An 18428-nucleotide genomic window follows, 5' to 3' on the forward strand; every position below is an offset into this window, starting at 1 on the left:
AGGATCCAGAGTCCTAACACTTGGCTGAGCCAGGGTAGTGCTTGGTCAATGAGGGAAGTTTCTTGAAGTTCAGTTTTTAAAAAAGGCATAATTCGGCCGGGCGCAGTGGCTCACACCTGTATTCCCAGCACTTTGAGAGGCTGAGGCGGGCAGATTACCTGAGGTTAGGAGTTCGTGACCAGCCTGGCCAACATGGTGAAACCCCATCTGTACTAAAAATACAAAAATTAGCAGGGCGTTGTGGCAGGTGCCTGTAATCACAGCTACTCAGGAAGCTGAGGCAGGAGAATCGCTTGAACCCGGGAGGCAGAGGTTGCAGTAAGCCGAGATCACACCACTGCACTCCAGCCTGGGCAACAGAGCGAGACTCAGTCTTAAAAAAAAAAGGGGGGGGGGGGGCGCATAATTCTGAAGCATAGTTATTAGTATTTTTAAACTTTTAAAGTTTGAGACTAAATTTCTTCTAAGAACAAAAGCCACTTTTCTCATTGTTGAAATTTTTTTTTATTATTATACTTTAAGTTCGAGGGTACATGTGCATAATGTGCAGGTTTGTTACATATGTATACTTGTGCCATGTTGGTGTGCTGCACCCATTGGCACTCATCAACTCGTCATTTATGACGAGTTGATGCGTGCTGATGAGTTCATTGTTGAAATTTTAAAAGATAATCCTGTTGATTAATTTATGATCTTGTTTCACTTCTAATTAAAAATGCAGGCAGTTTAGAGTGTCAAACAAATATTTTATTACATTTTATATATTTGGAAGCTATTTTATTGAAATTAGAGCATTTTAAACTCGAATGGCTTCAAATACTAGCTTTTTGAGGAAAACTAACAAGTTATCATGAAAATATTTCTAAGAAAGAACAATTTCTATTTTCAGTTGACCCAGAACCTTGTTTTATCAGCAGGCAGTTATAGATTATTACAAATAGATTTTTGTCTCTACAGAAGCAGGGTAGTATTGGACATCCCCTGGTTACTTTTTCTTTCCTTTCTTTTTTTTCTGTTTGTCAGGAGCTGGGGTCTTCTTTTCTGTCTCCAGCTTCATGGCGGCTTCCTGAGCAGCCAGAGCTTCCAGCTTTAGATGCTCAGCTTCCAGCAATTTATTTCTGTACTCTTCCCGGATGTCGAAAATCTTCTGTCGGGCTTCATCTAAGGAGTCCTGTTCCAAAGCAAAACCCCAAACAAATAAGTTCCACAGGTAAAGGTTTATGTTCCCAGAAAGAAAAAATGAAATTCCTTTACCCTGTCCTTATGCCCATACATTCATAGGCAAAACGATTGAAGATGAAAATTAGTGTATGGTCTCAAAAGCTTATCAATACACAAAACATAGCAACAAAGGGTTCATGAGATTTTAACACAGTATGGCAAATAAAAACATTTGTAGGAAACATAGTGAAAAGTAAAGAAAACATACATATTTTGCCAAAGGTATTCTCTGTTTAAATTATTTCAAATACAATCTATATGAGATTTTAATAAGCCCACTGTCTCTTGCAAAGTAACTGTGCTCAAGATATTACTAGTTTCCCATATGTATGCTATCCCTGACAAAATATATCTGAGCTGTATTTGATGAAGCTCCAAATAATATGGCCAAATCCATTGGTTACTTTGTTCTTGTCAGCTTGACTTTCATTCTCACCACTTTTGCAAAACTGTGTTCATCAAGGATACCAAGGCCTTATATGAAGCTAAATCCAAGATCATTTATTGTTCTTATTCTTGCTTAACCACGCGCTCTCCTCCTGGATCAACTGACTTTACTTAGCTCTTAAATTGTCTTCTGTCTCACCAGCTGCTCCTGTTCAGTCACCTTTGCTGATTTCTCCTTTTCTCCTTCATCTCTTAAGAGGGAAGTGGCCATATTAATTGCTTACTGTTTCAAAAATAATATAATCAAAGAAGAAGGATTAAAGCACAAATGCTAGCCTGAAAAGACTCTACTAGAAATGACTGCTTTGTCTTCATCCTTGAATTTATCAAGACATTTTCCATGTTTTTTGCAACCAGCTTAATTTTATTGAGATGTTGGAAAAGCCGAATGTCAGAATCAGTCTTCCTGAAGTTTTTGCAAAAAGTAGTACTGTATCTACCATAATAAAACTGGGTTGACAAAACCAGTTGCACAAGTACAAGATGATAGTAGTGACACATTAAAGAGACAGAGAAAGAGACAGAGCAAGAGAATGAGCAGGAGAGAGGGACATTTTCAGGAGCCTGTGTAAATAAGTTTAATATACATCAGTAATCCCTTGAGGAATGAGTATAAAATATATTCATTCTCCTATCTGATAAGAAATATGTTATCGATCATGTTTCTCTTAAAATGGCTTCAATCAAAACTAGGGCTCTCTCTGTGCCTCACACATAAATGAATGGGTGTGAACTCGAAGCTGTCTGATTTAGCACTTTTTCCCCACTTCCTCTCCATCTGTAGCATTTTCTTGGTTATTACACACAAAACCACAAACAGGAATCCTGAAATTCCCTTTTGTTTTCTAATCTAATCTAAATTATTTCCCGCATGATAAATTAAACTTACACAATTTTAATATCCATTCACTGATTTACTGATTCATTAATTAAACAAACTTTTGCAAAGCAGACATTCCTCTGAAGTTCTGGGGACAACAACAGTGAATCTAAACAGAGTATCTGTCCACATATAGTCTATATTCTAGCAGAGAACAATAAAAAATGAAAGCATAGTATTTATATCTACATTTTCATACGCCCATAAATAAATGTACATGCAGGGTAAGTGCTTTAAAGAAAAATAAGGCTAGGCACAGTCACACAAATTTTGAGGGTACTAATTTTGAAAGAGTAGCTGGTGAAGATAGGTAATAAGTTACCCTAGAGGAGAGAGCTCATAAAAGGAAAATGTAAACCATTTTACACTTTGGGGAAAGAATATTCCCGGAAGAGGCCCAGAGGCCCAGAGGCCCAGAGGTCAAAGGCCCAGAGGTCAAAGGCCCAGAGGTGGGAACATGCCTTGCTGTTAGTGGAAAGGCAAAGTCAGCTTGGCAAAAGGTTGATAAAAATAACAGAGAGGAAAGCTCTGGAAGTCATAATCAAGATTTTGGCTTTTTTCTTAACGAAACATAAAGCCATTAGGGAAGTGAAATGATTCCACCTTCATTTTAAATATGCATTATGATAACCATTAGTGTAATTCACAAAATATTGCTGGTTATCTTCCAGGTACCTGGTAGTATTGCCCTCCCTCTTTATTAGTTTGCTGGGGCTGCTGTAACAAAGAACCACAAACTGGGTTTAAACAACAGAAATGCAGGGGCCGGGCGCGGTGGCTCAAGCCTGTAATCCCAGCACTTTGGGAGGCCGAGACGGGTGGATCACGAGGTCAGGAGATCAAGACCATCCTGGCTAACATGGTGAAACCCCATCTCTACTAAAAAATACAAAAAAAAAAATACTAGCCGGGCGAGGTGGTGGGCGCCTGTAGTCTCAGCTACTCGGGAGGCTGAGGTAGGAGAACGGCGTAAACCTGGGAGGTGGAGCTTGCAGTGAGCTGAGATCTGGCCACTGCACTCCAGCCTGGGCGACAGAGCGAGACTCCATCTCAAAAATAAAAATAAAAAATAAAAAAATAAACAACAAAAATGCATTGCCTCACAGTGCTTGATGCTATAAGTTTGATATCAAGGTCTCACCAAGGTAGGTTCTTTCTTTGAAGTTGTATGTGACTATGTGACTTGATCTGATCAGTGAAATATGAGTGCAAACGAACGTCCCATTTCTGGGTAGAAATAGTCACAGCCAATGTGCAATTCCCCATGTTCTCTTCCCCTGTTGTAATAATCATGGTAGAAGTGTCTCTATGGAAGCTCCTTCAGCCTGGGGATCTTAATAAGTAAAAGAATGCTCTATTGAACTACATTGGACACATAGCTGGAATGAGAAATACTGTTTTACTGTTTTTAGCCAGAGTTAGCGAACTTAAGCCTGTAAAGTAAATCTGGCTTATTGCTTGTTTTTCTAAGTAAAGTTTTATTTATTTTGCCATTATCCTATTTATTTAGGTATTATCTGTGATTTTGTGTCAAAATTGGCAATGTTGAGTAGATGCAACATAAATATTTACTGTTTGGCCCTTTACAGAAAATGAGTTTACCAAACACTATGTTAAGCCACTGTGATATAGGGGGTTTTATTACCACAGGATAAGCCTAGTTTGTCGTGATTGGTACAATTGTTTTGGTGGCAAAGCAGAGACCACATTGCGGAGGGGCAAAGATGGAAGCAGTTAGATCAGTAACTGGGCTGTAGCAATCCTCTGAATAAGAAAGAATGACAGGTTAGGCTAGGATGGTGGGAACAGAGATAGTAAGAAATCATCAAATTCTGGATATATTTTCAACATAGAGTTGAGAGGTTCTGACAACTGATTGCACGTGAGGAGTGAGAGAAGTCAAAGATGTCTCCATAGTCTCTGCTTGAGCAACTAAAAGAATGTAATTGGTATTGACTGAGCTGGAGAATCTTGGTGGGGTGACATGTTTGCGCTGAGATGGGTAGGAGGGCAAGCATTCTTGAATTTGGATTTAGAGACGTTCTGTTTGAGGTGCCTACTGGACAAACAAGAAGAGATGTCAAATGGGCGCATTCCTCACATGAGCCATTACTGGAAATGACAGTCTCACTGTAGCTAAAATATTTACAATGTCCTATAGGCATTAGTGACTTTGGGAATATGTAGGGGTGTGTGCGTGTGTGTTGCAGGGAGGAGGGAGAAAAAAAAGATTCTCATTCTCCATAGTGGGAAGTTATCCATATACATTTATTGAATTTCCCCTTTTCTAGTATGATACTCCCACTTTCAATAAAGTTGCCATCTCTAACTAACGGACGTCTATTCTTCTGCTGGGGTGAAGGGTTGACAATAATCTGGATGCAAAAAGTTGAAGTGGTGATCTGCAATTCCTAAATAGCGTTAAGCTGAACAAACCCAGCTATTTTCATTTTCCTCCTACGTCACTTTTACTTCCTAACATATCTGGTGCCACCAACTGCTGAGCCTTTGAAGGATTCTGTAGGAATTCTGAGGAGCTAATTGGTTTGTTAAGACTTTTCCCATTGCCAGTTTAGGATTTGTGTGTCTCAAGCCGGTTAATGTGATCTTAATCCAGTTATTTTCCAATTTGAACAAATAATTTTGTTGTTGTCTTCTCTCCTTTTCTTCCCATCTTTGAGCATAGATTCCCAACACTGCATTTTAGGGGGATTTTAAGGAGGGAGTGAGGCGAGATGTATAGAATCAAATTTGTGATATTTTCCTAGAAGTTGTGAATCATAAAAACCTAGGTTTTCAAGACTTTTCTGTACAAATATTATTTAATTGTATAATTTCTTTTTACTGTTATGAAAGAATTTGCCAACTATAATCTATGTATGTGCTCTTAGACTCACCCGCATTTCCTTATACATATCCAGGACTTCTTCTTTTAACTTCAACTGCTCTTCTTGGTCAATATTTCGAATGCTAAGGACTCTGCTCCTGTACTGTCGAAACTGATGAATTTCTTCTGCCTTTTGCATTGCCTGCTGCTGATTCAATTCATCTGTTTGCAGTAGAGGATCTGTATCTGTTTTCCTTGATACAAAAAAATCATCAAAAGATACAATTTTCATTTGGGAACTCTGGAATAAGCTTCACTTTAGACGGCAAACAATTTTAAATCATATCAACAATGTGGTGGTCTGAGTCAAATAAAACATTAGTGATAGAAAAAAGCAAATGGTTATTTTCTGGATATGCTATGGTCCATTTATTGACTCACTGATATTTTAGGAAAATATTTTGGAGAATATCAGTAAATTTGGATTCAACATTTGATGAGGTGATTGTGAAACTTGTGTTCAAAACTATAAGAATATCTTGTAGGTTTTCCTCTTGAATTTATGCAGCTAAGTAATTTTGACAATGTTTCCAAACTTATAAATATGCTTAATATATTTATATTACTCCTATCATCTAGTTATTAAAAATTGAATCTAATTAAACAATGGCAGCAGGTGTGATAGAAATTTTCTGTAGCTCATCTCACTTAATCAGGCCTCAAATCAAATCTTCACAGAAAACATTTAAATATTTTAATAATTGATTTAACAAAACACACAGTTGTCTGCATCAATCATGTTTATGAAAACTTACCGAACATATTGACTTAAATCCATAAATTCTAGTGCTTTTCGAATAAGTCGTGGAGATGTTTCCAAAATTGTTGGAGATCGTGTACGAGGTCCTGTTTCTTTAAAACACACACACACACATAACAAAAAACCTAGGCTTTAAAAAATAATCAATAATGACTAACTAAATGACTGTATCTCATTTTAATTGAAAATAATATTTGCTGTTGTAAAACAACCATTGATTGGACTTGTCTTATTTAATACAATGTTAATAATATATAATTATATGCTTATATTTTGTTTATCCTCTAGCTGGTGTTACTATGCTTTTAGTTAAATAAAGATGACAAAAATGAAAAATTAACAAAATACTATTCTTATCACAGTTAAATGGAGGAGGATTAGTCTCCCTTAATAAAAACAAGTCTTATGTTAAGTTACAAAATTTCATTATTAACAAGTTAAATGGCCCAGTATTTAATGAGACTGGGCTTTGCCTGAATGCTATGCTAAGTACTACTGGGCTTGGGATATAAATAGATTTTTTACATATTTATACTGAAATACTGAAAATAGTATTTTACCTTCAATAAACTTATAGTCCAGTGGAGTAGGCAATATATAAAAGATAAACACTGAAAATCAAATTAGCAGTAGCTTTTTAATCCATAGACCAGTAGTGAGCCCACAAAAACAGATTTAAGAGACTTGAGTCTACGATATTAACTTTTCAGCATTTCCAGACCACTGATTTTTTTTTTTAAACTACTGAAGTGTAATTTACATACATAAAATTCAACCATTTTAAGGTTCTAATTCAATACTTCTTAGTAAATTTACCAAGTTGTGTGACCATCAACAAAATCCAGTTTTAAAACATTTTCATCATTCAAATAAGATCTCTCTTTTGTCCTATAATAGTCACTTTGTGTTCTCACCACAAACTCCGGGCAATCATTGTCTATTGATGTCTCTACAGATTTGTCTTTCCTGGACATTTTATGTAAGTAGGAGTGGATTACTGGGTCATATGGTAAAATTCTTTAACTTTTAAAGAAAGTGTCAAACCATGGTGTTTTGATCATTATTTTTAACTTTATGACCAATTTTGAAATTACATAGTAAAATCTCCCCACTTGGTTCATTTAAAAAAGAAAAGAGTTCATTTTTAAGAGCAGTTTTAGGGCCAGGCGCGGTGGCTCACGCCTGTAATCCCAACACTTTGGGAGGCCAAGACAGGTGGATCACAAGGTCAGGCGTTCAAGACCAGCCCGACCAAGATAGTGAAACCCCGTCTCTACTAAAAATACAAAAATTAGCTGGGCACAGTGGCAGCCGTCTGTAATCCCAGCTACTCGGGAGGCTGAGGCAGGAGAATCGCTTGAACCCGGGTGGCAGAGATTGCAGTGAGCCACGATCTTGCCATTGCACTCCAGCCTGGGCGACAGAGTGAGACTCTGTCTCAGAAAACAACAACAACAACAACAGCAACAACAACAACAGAAACAGTTTTACGTTTCACAGTAAAATTGACAGGAAGTACATACAGAGATATCCCATATCCCCCTTCCTCCCATACACACATAGCCTCCCCCATTATTAACATCCCTTACCAGAGTGGTACATCTATTACACAATCACACCATCTGCAAACAAATACAGTCTTCCTTCCTTCCTTCCTTCCTTCCTTCCTTCCTTCCTTCCTTCCTTCCTCTTTCCCTCTCTCTTTTCATTTCTTTCCCTCCCTCCTTCTCTCTCTTTCTTTTCCTTCCTTCCTTCCTTTTTTTTTTTTTTTTTTTTTTTCAGAGTGTCACTCTGTCACCAGACTGGAGTGCAGTGGTGCGACCTTGGCTCACTGAAACTTCTGCCTCCCTGGTTCAAGCAATTCTCCTGCCTCGGCCTCCCGAGTAGCTAGGATTACAGGCACGTGCCACCACGCCCAGCTAATTTTTGTATTTTTAGTAGACATGGGGTTTCACCACGTTGGCCAGGAGTTTTCTTTCTTTCTTCCCAATTATTATATCTATTTAGTTCATTTCCTTGTCTCATTGTATTTTCTAGGAGTTCTTGTACATGTTGAAAAAGAGTGGTAACAGAGGACATCTTTGGCTTGCTCCTGATCTTAGTGGGAAAGCTTCCAATTCCTCACCATTAATGTTAGCCATAGGTTTTCTTTTGTAGAAAGTCTTTATCAGGTTGAGTGAGTTCCTCTCCCACTTGGATCTTTTTTTTTTTTCAAAATTATTTTGCCATTCTGGTTTTTTTTTTTTTTTTTTTTTTTTTTTTTTTTTTTTTTTTGCATTTTCATGTAAGTTTTGGGAATAGCATATCAAATTCTGTAAAATGTCTACTATGATTTTGATAGAGATTATACTGAATCTACATACCAATTTGAAAGGTATTACTATCTGAACATTAGGTCTTATAGTCCAAAGCATAAATGATCTCTTTATTTAGATAATTTAAAATTTCCTTTGGTGATGTTTTGTAGTTTTCAATACATAAATTCTATACTTGGTTAAATTTATTTCCATGTATTTATTATTGATGCTGTTGTGAATAACACTTTCTTCTCAATTTCAATTTTGATTGTTCATCAATAATACATAGAAATAAAATTGATTTATGTTTACTAATCTTTCATCATGTGGCCCTGCCAAACTCATGTATTCATTGTTTTTCTTTTTCTGATTTCTTAGAATTTTAGCATATAGGAGAGTGTTGTCTGAGAATAGAGTTTTACTTCGTTTCTAAGATTGACGTGTTTTATTTCTCTTTCTTGATTGAATTAGCAAGAACCTCCATTAAAATGTTGAATGTAAGTGGTTACAGTAGACATCCTGCCTTGTTCTTGACCTTAGGCTGAAATTATTCAGTGGTTCACCATTAAATATGATGGTTACTATAGGTTTTTCCTAATTATCCTTTATCAGTCTGAGGAAATCCCCTTGTATTACCAGTTTGTTGTGAGTTTTCTTTCTTTGTTCCTTCTCCCACTGTTTGTGCATTATTGTTATATATGTTTGTACAGTATAAGCCCAACAATATAGTTTTATAATAATTATTTGTTAAATAAGTAAAAAAAATGGAAAATCTATTTATGTTGTCTTCTAAAATTTACCTACATAATTACCTTTCTTTGTGGATATGAGTTCCCTTTGGATGTCACCTTCTTTCAGCCTGAAGGACTTCCTTTAGTATTTGTTTTAAGGCAGATCATCTGGAAACAAATTATCAAGCAAGCACAAACAAGTGCTTGTTTATTGTGAATGTGTTTAAATTTGCCTAATTTTGATGAATTTTCTTTATTTCCTTTGTTTTCTGTCTCATTAAAAATTTTTTATTCCTTCTTCTTTCTTTAGGCCTACTTTATTACTTTCTATCCAACTTGGTTTTTTTTTTCCACTGCTGAATCTCCAACTATTTACTTATTTATTATCAATAGGTTTATTGGGACCAGGTAATGCTTGTTTATATGGATAAATTGTTTAGTGGTGATTTCTGAGATTTTGGTGCACCCATCACCTGAGCTGTGTACACTGTACCCGATGTGTACTCTTTTAGCCCTCACCTTCCTCTCACCCTTCCCCCAGTCCCCAAAGTCCATTATGTCATTCTTATGCCTTTGTGTTCTCATAACTTAGCTCCCACTTATAAGTGAGAACATACAATCTTTCATTTTTCATTCCTGGGTTAGTTCACTTTGAATAATGGTCTCCAACTGCATCCATGTTGCTGTGAATGCCATTATTTCATTTCCTTTTATGGCTGAGCAGTATTCCATGGTGTGTGCATATATGCATATATACATATATATGTGTGTGTGTGTGTGTGTGTGTATACACCACACTTTACTTGTTGGTTGATGGGTTGTTGATGGGTTGGTTGATGTGCTGGTTCTGTATTTTGCAATTGCAAATTGTGCTGCTATAAACATGTATGTGCAAGTGTCTTTTTCATATAGTGACTTCTTTTCCTTTGGGTAGATACCCAGTAGTGGTATTGGTGGATCAAATGGTAGTTCTACTTTTAGTTCTTTAAGGAATCTCCACATTGTTTTCCATGGTGATTGTACTAGTTTACATTCCCACCAGCAGTATAAAAGTGCTCCCATTTCAACATGTCCACACCCAGCTCTATTATTTTTTGTTTTTTTGATTGTGGCCATTCTTGCAGGAATAAGGTAGTATCACATTGTGGTTTTGATTTGCATTTCCCTGATAATTAGTGATGTTGAGCATTTTTTCATATGTTTGTTGGCCATCTGTGTATCTTATTTTGAGAATTGTCTATTCATGTCCTTAGCCCACTTTTTGATGGGGTTGTTATTTTTCCTTGCTGATTTGTTTGAGCTCCTTGTAGATTTTGGATATTAGTCCTTTGTCAAATGCATAGTTTGGGAAGAATTTCTCCCACTCTGTGAGTTGTCTGTTTATTCTGCTGATTATTTCTTTTATTGTACAGAAGCTTTTTAGTTTAATTAAGTCCCATCTATTTATCTTTGTTTTTGTTGCATTTGCTTTTGGGTTCTTGGTCGGTCATGAAATCTTTGCCTAAGGGGTTTTTCTGATGTTATCTTCTGGAGTCTTTATGGTTTCTGGTCTTAGATTTAAGTCTTTGATCCATCTTGAGTTGATTTTTGTATAAGATGAGAGATGAGAGATGAGGATACAATTTCATTCTTCTACATATGGCTTGCCAATTATCCCAGCACCATTTGTTGAATAGCATGTCCTTTCTGCACTTTCTGTTTTGTTTGGTTTTTGAAGATCAGATAGCTGTAAGTAATTGACTTTATTTCTGGGTTCTCTATTCGGTTCCATTGTCTGTTTTTATGGAAGTACTTTGCTGTTTTGGTAATTATAGCCTTGCAGTATAGTTTGAAGTTGGGCAATGTGATGCCTCTAGATTTTTTCTTTTTGCTTAGTCTTGCTTTGGCTATGCAGATTGGTCATGCTTTCACTATGTAGGCTCTTTTTTGTTTCCAAATGAATTTTAGGATTTTTTTTTCTGGTTCTGTGAAGAATGATGATGGCATTTTGAGGGGAATTGCATTGAATTTGTAGATTGCATTTGGCAGTATGGTCATTTTGACAATATTGATTCTACTCATCCATGAGCATGGGATGTGTTTTCATTTGTTTGTGTCATGTATGATTTATTCCAGCAGTGTTTTATAGTTTTCCTTGTAGAGCTCTTTCACCTCCTTGGTTAGGTAAATCCCTAACTTTTTTTTTTTTTTTTTTTTTTTTTTCTTTGCAGCTATTATGAAAGGGATTGAGTCTTGATTTGTTTTTCAGTTTGGTTACTACTGGTGTATAATAGTGCTGCTTATTTATGTACATTGATTTTGCATCCTGAAACTTTACTGAATTCATTTATCAGATCCAGGAACTTTTTGGATGAGTCTTTAGGGTTTTCTCAGTATACGATCATTTCATCAGCAAACAGTGACAGTTTGACTTCCATGGTGCATATGTACCACATTTTCTTTATCCTGTCTGTCACTGATGGGCATTTAGGTTGCTTCCATATCTTTGTGAGTAGTGCTGCAACAAACATTCACATGCATGTGTCTTTATGGTAGAATGATTTATATTCCTCTGGGTATATACCCAGTAATGGGATTGCTAGATCAAATGGTTGAACTAATTTACATTCCCACCAACAATGTATAAGTGTTCCTTTTTCTCCACAGCCTGACCAGCATCTATTATTTTTGGACTTTTTAAGAATAGCCATTCTGGCTGGTGTGAGATGGTATCTCATTGTGGTTGTAATATATATTTTTCCAATGATCAGTGACGTTGAGCTTTTCTTCATTTGCCTATTGGCTGCATGTATGACTTCTTTAGAAAAACGTCTGTTCATGTCCTTTGCCGACTTTTAATGGGATTGTTTTCTCATGTAAATTTGTTTAAGTTCCTTATAGATGCTGAATATTACAACCTGTAAGATGGAGAGTTGCAAAAATTTTCTCCCTTTCTGTAGGTTGTTTGTTTACTCTGTTGATAGTTTCTTTTACTGTGCAGAAGCTATTAAGTTTAATAAGATTCTACTTGTTAATTTTTGCTTTTGTTGCAATTGCTTTTAGGTGTCTTTGTCATGAAATTTTTGCCTGTTCGCATGTGCAATTGATCTAATACATTATAGTTACTCTGCATTCTGATTCCCCAGGGGATTATTGTGGCTTTTCTTTGTTTAGTTGCTTATTTACTTGGTAATTTGCTTATAGAGTCTTATTTCCCCTGCAATTTTCAGCTAATGATGTTTCTAACGATTTTCTTTAATTTTTATTTTTTATTTTTAATCCTAGCTTCGTTGGAGTCACCAATCGGTCAGAATAGTGGTTATATAATATTTTCTCGAAGATTTCTCTTAAACACCTTGATTTAGTATAGCTTCCACTCTTGACAAGGAGATCTTTATGTATTTTAGAGTATACATTCAAAGTTCTGGCAGCGTACAAAGCTGTCCCCACTTTCACTGGTTTAAGGTCTCATACTGAAACAAGGACAAGAAGATAAGATGGACCCTCTGTAGTCTCTCCTGAGTGTGCACACATTCCCAACATGTATGTAGCCATTCAGGTGACCCAAAATATTAGAAGCTTATCAAAGCCCACAATGGCTCTTACATTACTCAGATCTCCCTGTCTTATTTTTGGCTGATCTGTTGCTCCTTGACCAGTATCACAATCTCAGGCAGCTGTGATGTTGGCTATTCCCGGTTGTTTGCCATCAAGTTCCCCATTGCTTTCAACAATGTCAATGGGCATGGGGACTTTCATGAAGCCTCAAATCAGATAAGCCTCCATCTAGCATTGATATCAAGACTGCTGGTCCTCATGGTTGCTGTGCTATAAACCTTGGAACTGATGAGAGAACCCCACGTTAATATGCCACAGATCCCCACTGTTCCTACCAAGTTTGGTAAAGGCACTAATACACCCCCAAAGATGCCGACATCCTAATCCCTGGAACCTGTGACTGTGTTACCTTATATGACAAAACCTTTGCAGATGTGATTAAGGATCTTAAAATGGAAAAAAAAAAATTCTAGATTATTCAGGTGGGCACAATATAATCACAAGAGCCCTTATAGGGAAAAGATGGAGATAGCAGAAGAGTCAAAGAAGGAGAAAAGACAATGGGCATGGAAGAAGGGGCAAGAGAGAGAGGGAGAGAGAGAGAGAGTTGTAGATGCTGTCCTGCTGGCCTTGAATATGAGAATCAAGCCACAGCCAAGAAGTCAGGTGGCCCTAGAAGGTGGAAAAGGAAATGGATTCTTCCCTATAGCCTCTAGAAGGAATGCAGGCCTGCCAACACATTGATTTTAACATTAGTGCCTTTCAGAAATACAAGATAAAAAATTTGTATTACTTTAAATCATGAAGCTTGTGGTTATTTGTTACAAAATCAATAGGAAATGAATAAAATTAGATTCCCTTTTTGTCGTTGTTCTTAGTTTTAGTAATTATTTTTTATTTAGTTTTATGCCTTCAGTTCATTTTTAGGTTTCTAAAACATTTTAGTATATATTTTTTTCTAGTTTATTTTTGCTTCCTGCTTTTTTCGGGAGAAGTTGTGTCAAGTCCTCACTCTCCCATTCCACAGGTCCCAGCCCCCTTTCCTTAACTATTTAATTTTGCATGTAAATGTGGTTGTAATAGGCTACAGTAATATGGAAAATTGATTAATTTATAATTTGTTAGAAGTTATAACTCATTCAGAAATGTAATTTACTACAAACTTTTAAAAATATAAAAAAACATAATATCCAAATTATTTTTTCATTTTTTTTCAAAAATATATAAAATCCTGATAAACTGTGAGAAAATAGTGAATATAATCCCAACACGATCTATTAGTTAAAATATAGAAAAAATTCATGTTTCATTTTGATAACATGAAATAAAACTATCCGCCCAAGATTAACTTTAATAATATGACTCTTTTAGAAACCAGTAGGCCATAACTTCTTTTTTCATCATGGTTTTATGAGATCTTGGATTTCTAAAATTCATTTGCCTTTCTTGTGAATTTACTTATGTTGGGTGTATTTTTGGCATTTCAAACTTGGATCGTTTCTGTAAGTCACCAGTTCTGCTGACTTTGACTGGAAAGAAAATATTTCCTGATTAGATGTTTGTTTTTTCTTATATCTTTCCATAGTATTTATATTTAAATAGGGAAAGAGGGAAGGAGGCAGATAAGGTTTACTTGGATACCCATCTACAAAGCTATGCTATTTCAGAATAGGTTGTGAGCCTAGTACGATGTCCTTGGGCCTCTAGAATAATATGCTCAATGTGAATTTTGTGTATGTGTATGTGTACCATCTTCCATCTGCAAATTGGTCCTTTATGGGATAAATTCTGAAAGTGAGAATGACTTTTAAATATTTTATAGCAATTACACATTGCTGGGTCATTTTTATTGTATTTTACAAATGTTTCCATTTGCAACAGAGTGATAGAAAAAAACTTCATTGTGATAGTAGGAGAGTCAAAAGACATGGTGAATAATATTTGACTGGTCCTGAGGTCAGGGAAAAATATTTGAGAATAAAGACCAATATTACCTCCAACCTCTGGAAGAGGTGGATTCCAAGGTACCGAGAGGTAAAAGGGAAAGCTAACAAAATCACTGGATTCTTGATGACAACTTGTAGTTTGGGAGCAAAGCTTAGAAGTGAGATCTGTAATGGTATTGTTTATATGCCCTTTACAAGGGAAGTTGTTCTACATGATTCAACACATGAAAACAAGAAGCTGAAAAATAAGACAACTTTTGAGGAGTTACGAATATCTATAACAATGTAGGAGCAAAACCACAGAAATCTCTCAAAAGATCTATAATCTATAATCTTTCATGAGTGATGCTTCTCCAGGAGTAAGTACCAAGAGGTGGCCTACCAACAGCAGGCACACATATGCTCACACACAGAGATCCTGAAAAGAGCTCAGCATCTGAACCTTGGTTCCAAAACTGGATTACTCTACAACCATAGCCCCTGGGGTACATGGCAGTGTTTCAGTGCTGGAATCATACAATGGCACACCTCTTCTTGGAGGGAGGGGAAGTCAGTTTTCCTTCATGGTGGGAGGTGAAGTCAGCTGGACTTCCTGGGCCAAGTGTGGACTTGGAGAACTTTTCTGTCTTACAAGAGGATTGTAAAACTCACCAATCAGCACTCTGTAGCTAGGATTGCAAAACGCACCCATCAGTGCTCTGTAGCTAGCAAGGGGATTGTAAAATGCACCACTCAGCATTCCGTAAAAATGTACCAATCAGTGCTCTGTAACTAGCAAGAGGATTGTAAAATGCACCAATCAGCACTCTGTAGAATGCACCAATCAGCTCTCTGTAAAATGCACCAGTCAGCACTCTTTAAAATGTACCAATCAGCACTCTGTAAAATGCATCAATCATCAGGAGTCTAAAAGTAGCTAATTGCTGGGAAGATTGAAAAAAGGACACTCTGATAGGACAGAAACGGAACATGGGAGGGGACAAATAAGGGAATAAAAGCTGGCCACCCCAGCCAGCAGTGGCAACCTGCTTGGGTCCCCTTCCATGCTATGGAAGCTTTTTCTTTCACTCTTCACAATAAACCTTGCTACCACTCACTCTCTGGGTCCATACCATCTTTAAGAGTCATAACACTCACTGTGAAGGTCCACAGCTTCATTCTTGAAGTCAGCGAGACCACAAACCCACCAGAAGGAACAAACTTCAGACATCATGGGGGCTTGTCTGGGATATCGCCATGCAGTGAGTACCACCAGACCCCCTTCACTTGCTCTTCTGTCCTATTTTTCCTTAGAATTCAGGGACTAAACACTGGGCACCTGTTGGCCAGTTAAAAGTGACTAGTGCAGCTGCTCGACTAAAGACATGGGTATCAGGCTTTCAGGGAAAGGGCTCTCTAACAACCCCCAACTCTTTGGAGTCAGGAGCATTGGTTTACCTGGAACAAGCGTCCACTTTTCCTGCACTTATGGGCTGAGCCAAGGGTCAACAGAGAGGAAAGCCGTTCAGCTCCGGGGTCTCAACAAAAAGTTAGTTGAGCCTGCAGCCATGAGCGGAACTCTCAAAGTTACATCACCCAAGCCAGGCTCACCCATCTAGCCTATCTATCCTGACCCTTGCTTCCTGTGTCCTAGTGCCTGTCAGACAAACTTCCTCCCACCTCTCTTATCTGAGGTTAGTCCTGATTCTAAAAACCACTCCCTGTCCTTGGTGCTCTTCTAGTTTCTCCTCTAAGGATGATTTTTTAATATAAATTTCAGGACTCTGCTCCCTTCTTTAGGCACCTGGCCTCACCAATCAGAAAGACCTAATTTTTACCCAAAGTCTGTCAGGGAGAGGCTCTCTGGAATTTTAGGATCCCTCCTTGGACTACCAGGCCTAACAAAGGCTATTCCTGAAGCTAGGGTATGAGGAGTCTCAGAAATTATATCCTTCCTATTCATGTGACGAGAAGTGAGGAAAAAAGGTGTCACTCTTTCAACCCTGGAGATCCCTTCCCTCCCTCAGGGTACGGCCCTCCACTCCATTTTGAGGCATATCAGCTTTATAGGATAAGGATAAGGTCCCAATACTAACATGAAAAAATGCTTAGGACTGTAACTACCAAGTTTTTGAGAATATGTCATTAAGGGTCACTAAATCCAATTTTTCTCGGACCTCTTTGGGGTCTAAGAGGAAAGGCAAGGGTGCATGTTTTTGAGAATGCATCAGTAAGGGCTGCTAAATCCAACCTTCCTCGGTCCTTTTGGTGGTCCAGGAGGAAAACTAGTGTTTCTGCTGCTGCTTTAGTGAGTGCAACTATTCCAAACAGCAGGGTCCAGGTATTGTTCCAGGTTCTTGGGCAGGGAAACAAGCAAACAACAAAAATGCGGGCAGTTTTTCTTTCAGATGGAAAACACTCACGCATCAACAAATTCACCCTTGAAATGCATCTTAAGACATTGGGACCAATTTGACCTGCGAACCCTGAAAATAAGCAGCTTTTCTGCACTACGGCCTGGCCCCAATTTTCTCTCTCTGTTGGGGAAAAATGGCCACCTGAGGGAAGTATAAATTACAATAGTATTCTGCAGCTTGACCTTTTCTTTCAAGAGGGAAGGCAAATGGAGTGAAATACCTTTTGTCCAAGCTTTCTTTTCATTGAAGGATAATCCACAGCTATGCAAAGCTTACAATTTACATTCCACAGGAGGACCTCTCAGCCCACCTCCGTATCCTAGCCTCCCTACAGCTCCCCTTCCTGTTAATGATAAGCCTCCTTTAATCTCCCTCACCCAGAAGGAAATAAGCAAAGAAATCTCCAAGGGACCACCAAACCCCTGGGCTAACGGTTATGTCCCTTCAAGCTGTAGGGGGAGTGGAATTTGCCCCAACCCGGGTACATGTCCCCTTCTCCCTCTCTGATTTAAAGCAGATCAAGGTATACCTGAGGAAGTTTTCAAATAATCCTGATAGGTATATAGATGTCCTACAGGGTCTAGGGTAAACCTTCGACCTCATTTGGAGAGATGTCATGCTATTGTTAGATCAAACCCTGGCCTTTAATGAAAAGAATGTGGCTTTAGCTGCAGCCTGAGAGTTTGAAGATACCTGGTATCTTAGTCAAGTAAATGATAGAATGACAGCTGAAGAAAGGGACAAATTGCCTACCGGTCAGCAAGTCATCCCCACTATGGATCCCCAGTGGGACGTTGACTCAGATCATGGGGACTGGAGTCACAAACATCTGTTGACCTGTGTTCTAGAAGGACTAAGGAGAATTAGGAAAAAGTCCATGAATTATTCAATGATGTCCACCATAACTCAGGGAAAGGAAGAAAATCCTTCTGCCTTCCTTGTGTGGGCCTTAAGAAAATATAATCCCCTCTCACCCAACTCCCTTGAGGGTCAATTGATCCTAAAAGACAAGTTTATTACCCAGTCAGCAGCAGATATCACAAGAAAGCTCCAAAAGTGAGCCCTGGGCCCTGAACAAAATCTGGAGGCATTACTAAACCTGGCAACCTTGGTGTTCTATAATAAGGACCAAGAGGAACAGGCCAAAAAGGAAAGGCAAGATCAGAGAAAGGCCACAGCCTTAGTCATGGTCCTCAGACAAACAAACATTGGTGGTTCAGAGAGGACAGAAAATGGAGCAGGCCAATCACCTGGTAGGGTTTGTTATCTGTGTGGTTTGCAAGGACACTTTAAGAAAGATTGCCCAGTGAGAAACAAGCTGCCCCT

At 37.8% G+C, this 18428-nt stretch overlaps 1 protein-coding gene across 1 annotated transcript in view; it reads right to left on the minus strand.

The window, feature by feature from the left end:
* Positions 1–725: 725 nt before the first annotated feature.
* The window catches only part of ADGB (androglobin), a 243402-nt gene continuing 225699 nt past the window's right edge, over positions 726–18428 (minus strand). Inside the window, 3 exon segments of the mRNA XM_017877613.1 lie at positions 726–1171; positions 5446–5629; positions 6191–6287. Of these exon segments, the coding sequence (XP_017733102.1) occupies positions 986–1171; positions 5446–5629; positions 6191–6287 (467 nt within the window). The 3' untranslated portion in view covers positions 726–985.

This window comes from Rhinopithecus bieti, unplaced genomic scaffold (assembly GCF_001698545.2).
Source record: "Rhinopithecus bieti isolate Rb0 unplaced genomic scaffold, ASM169854v2 scaffold_10706, whole genome shotgun sequence".
Classification (NCBI taxonomy): domain Eukaryota; kingdom Metazoa; phylum Chordata; class Mammalia; order Primates; family Cercopithecidae; genus Rhinopithecus; species Rhinopithecus bieti.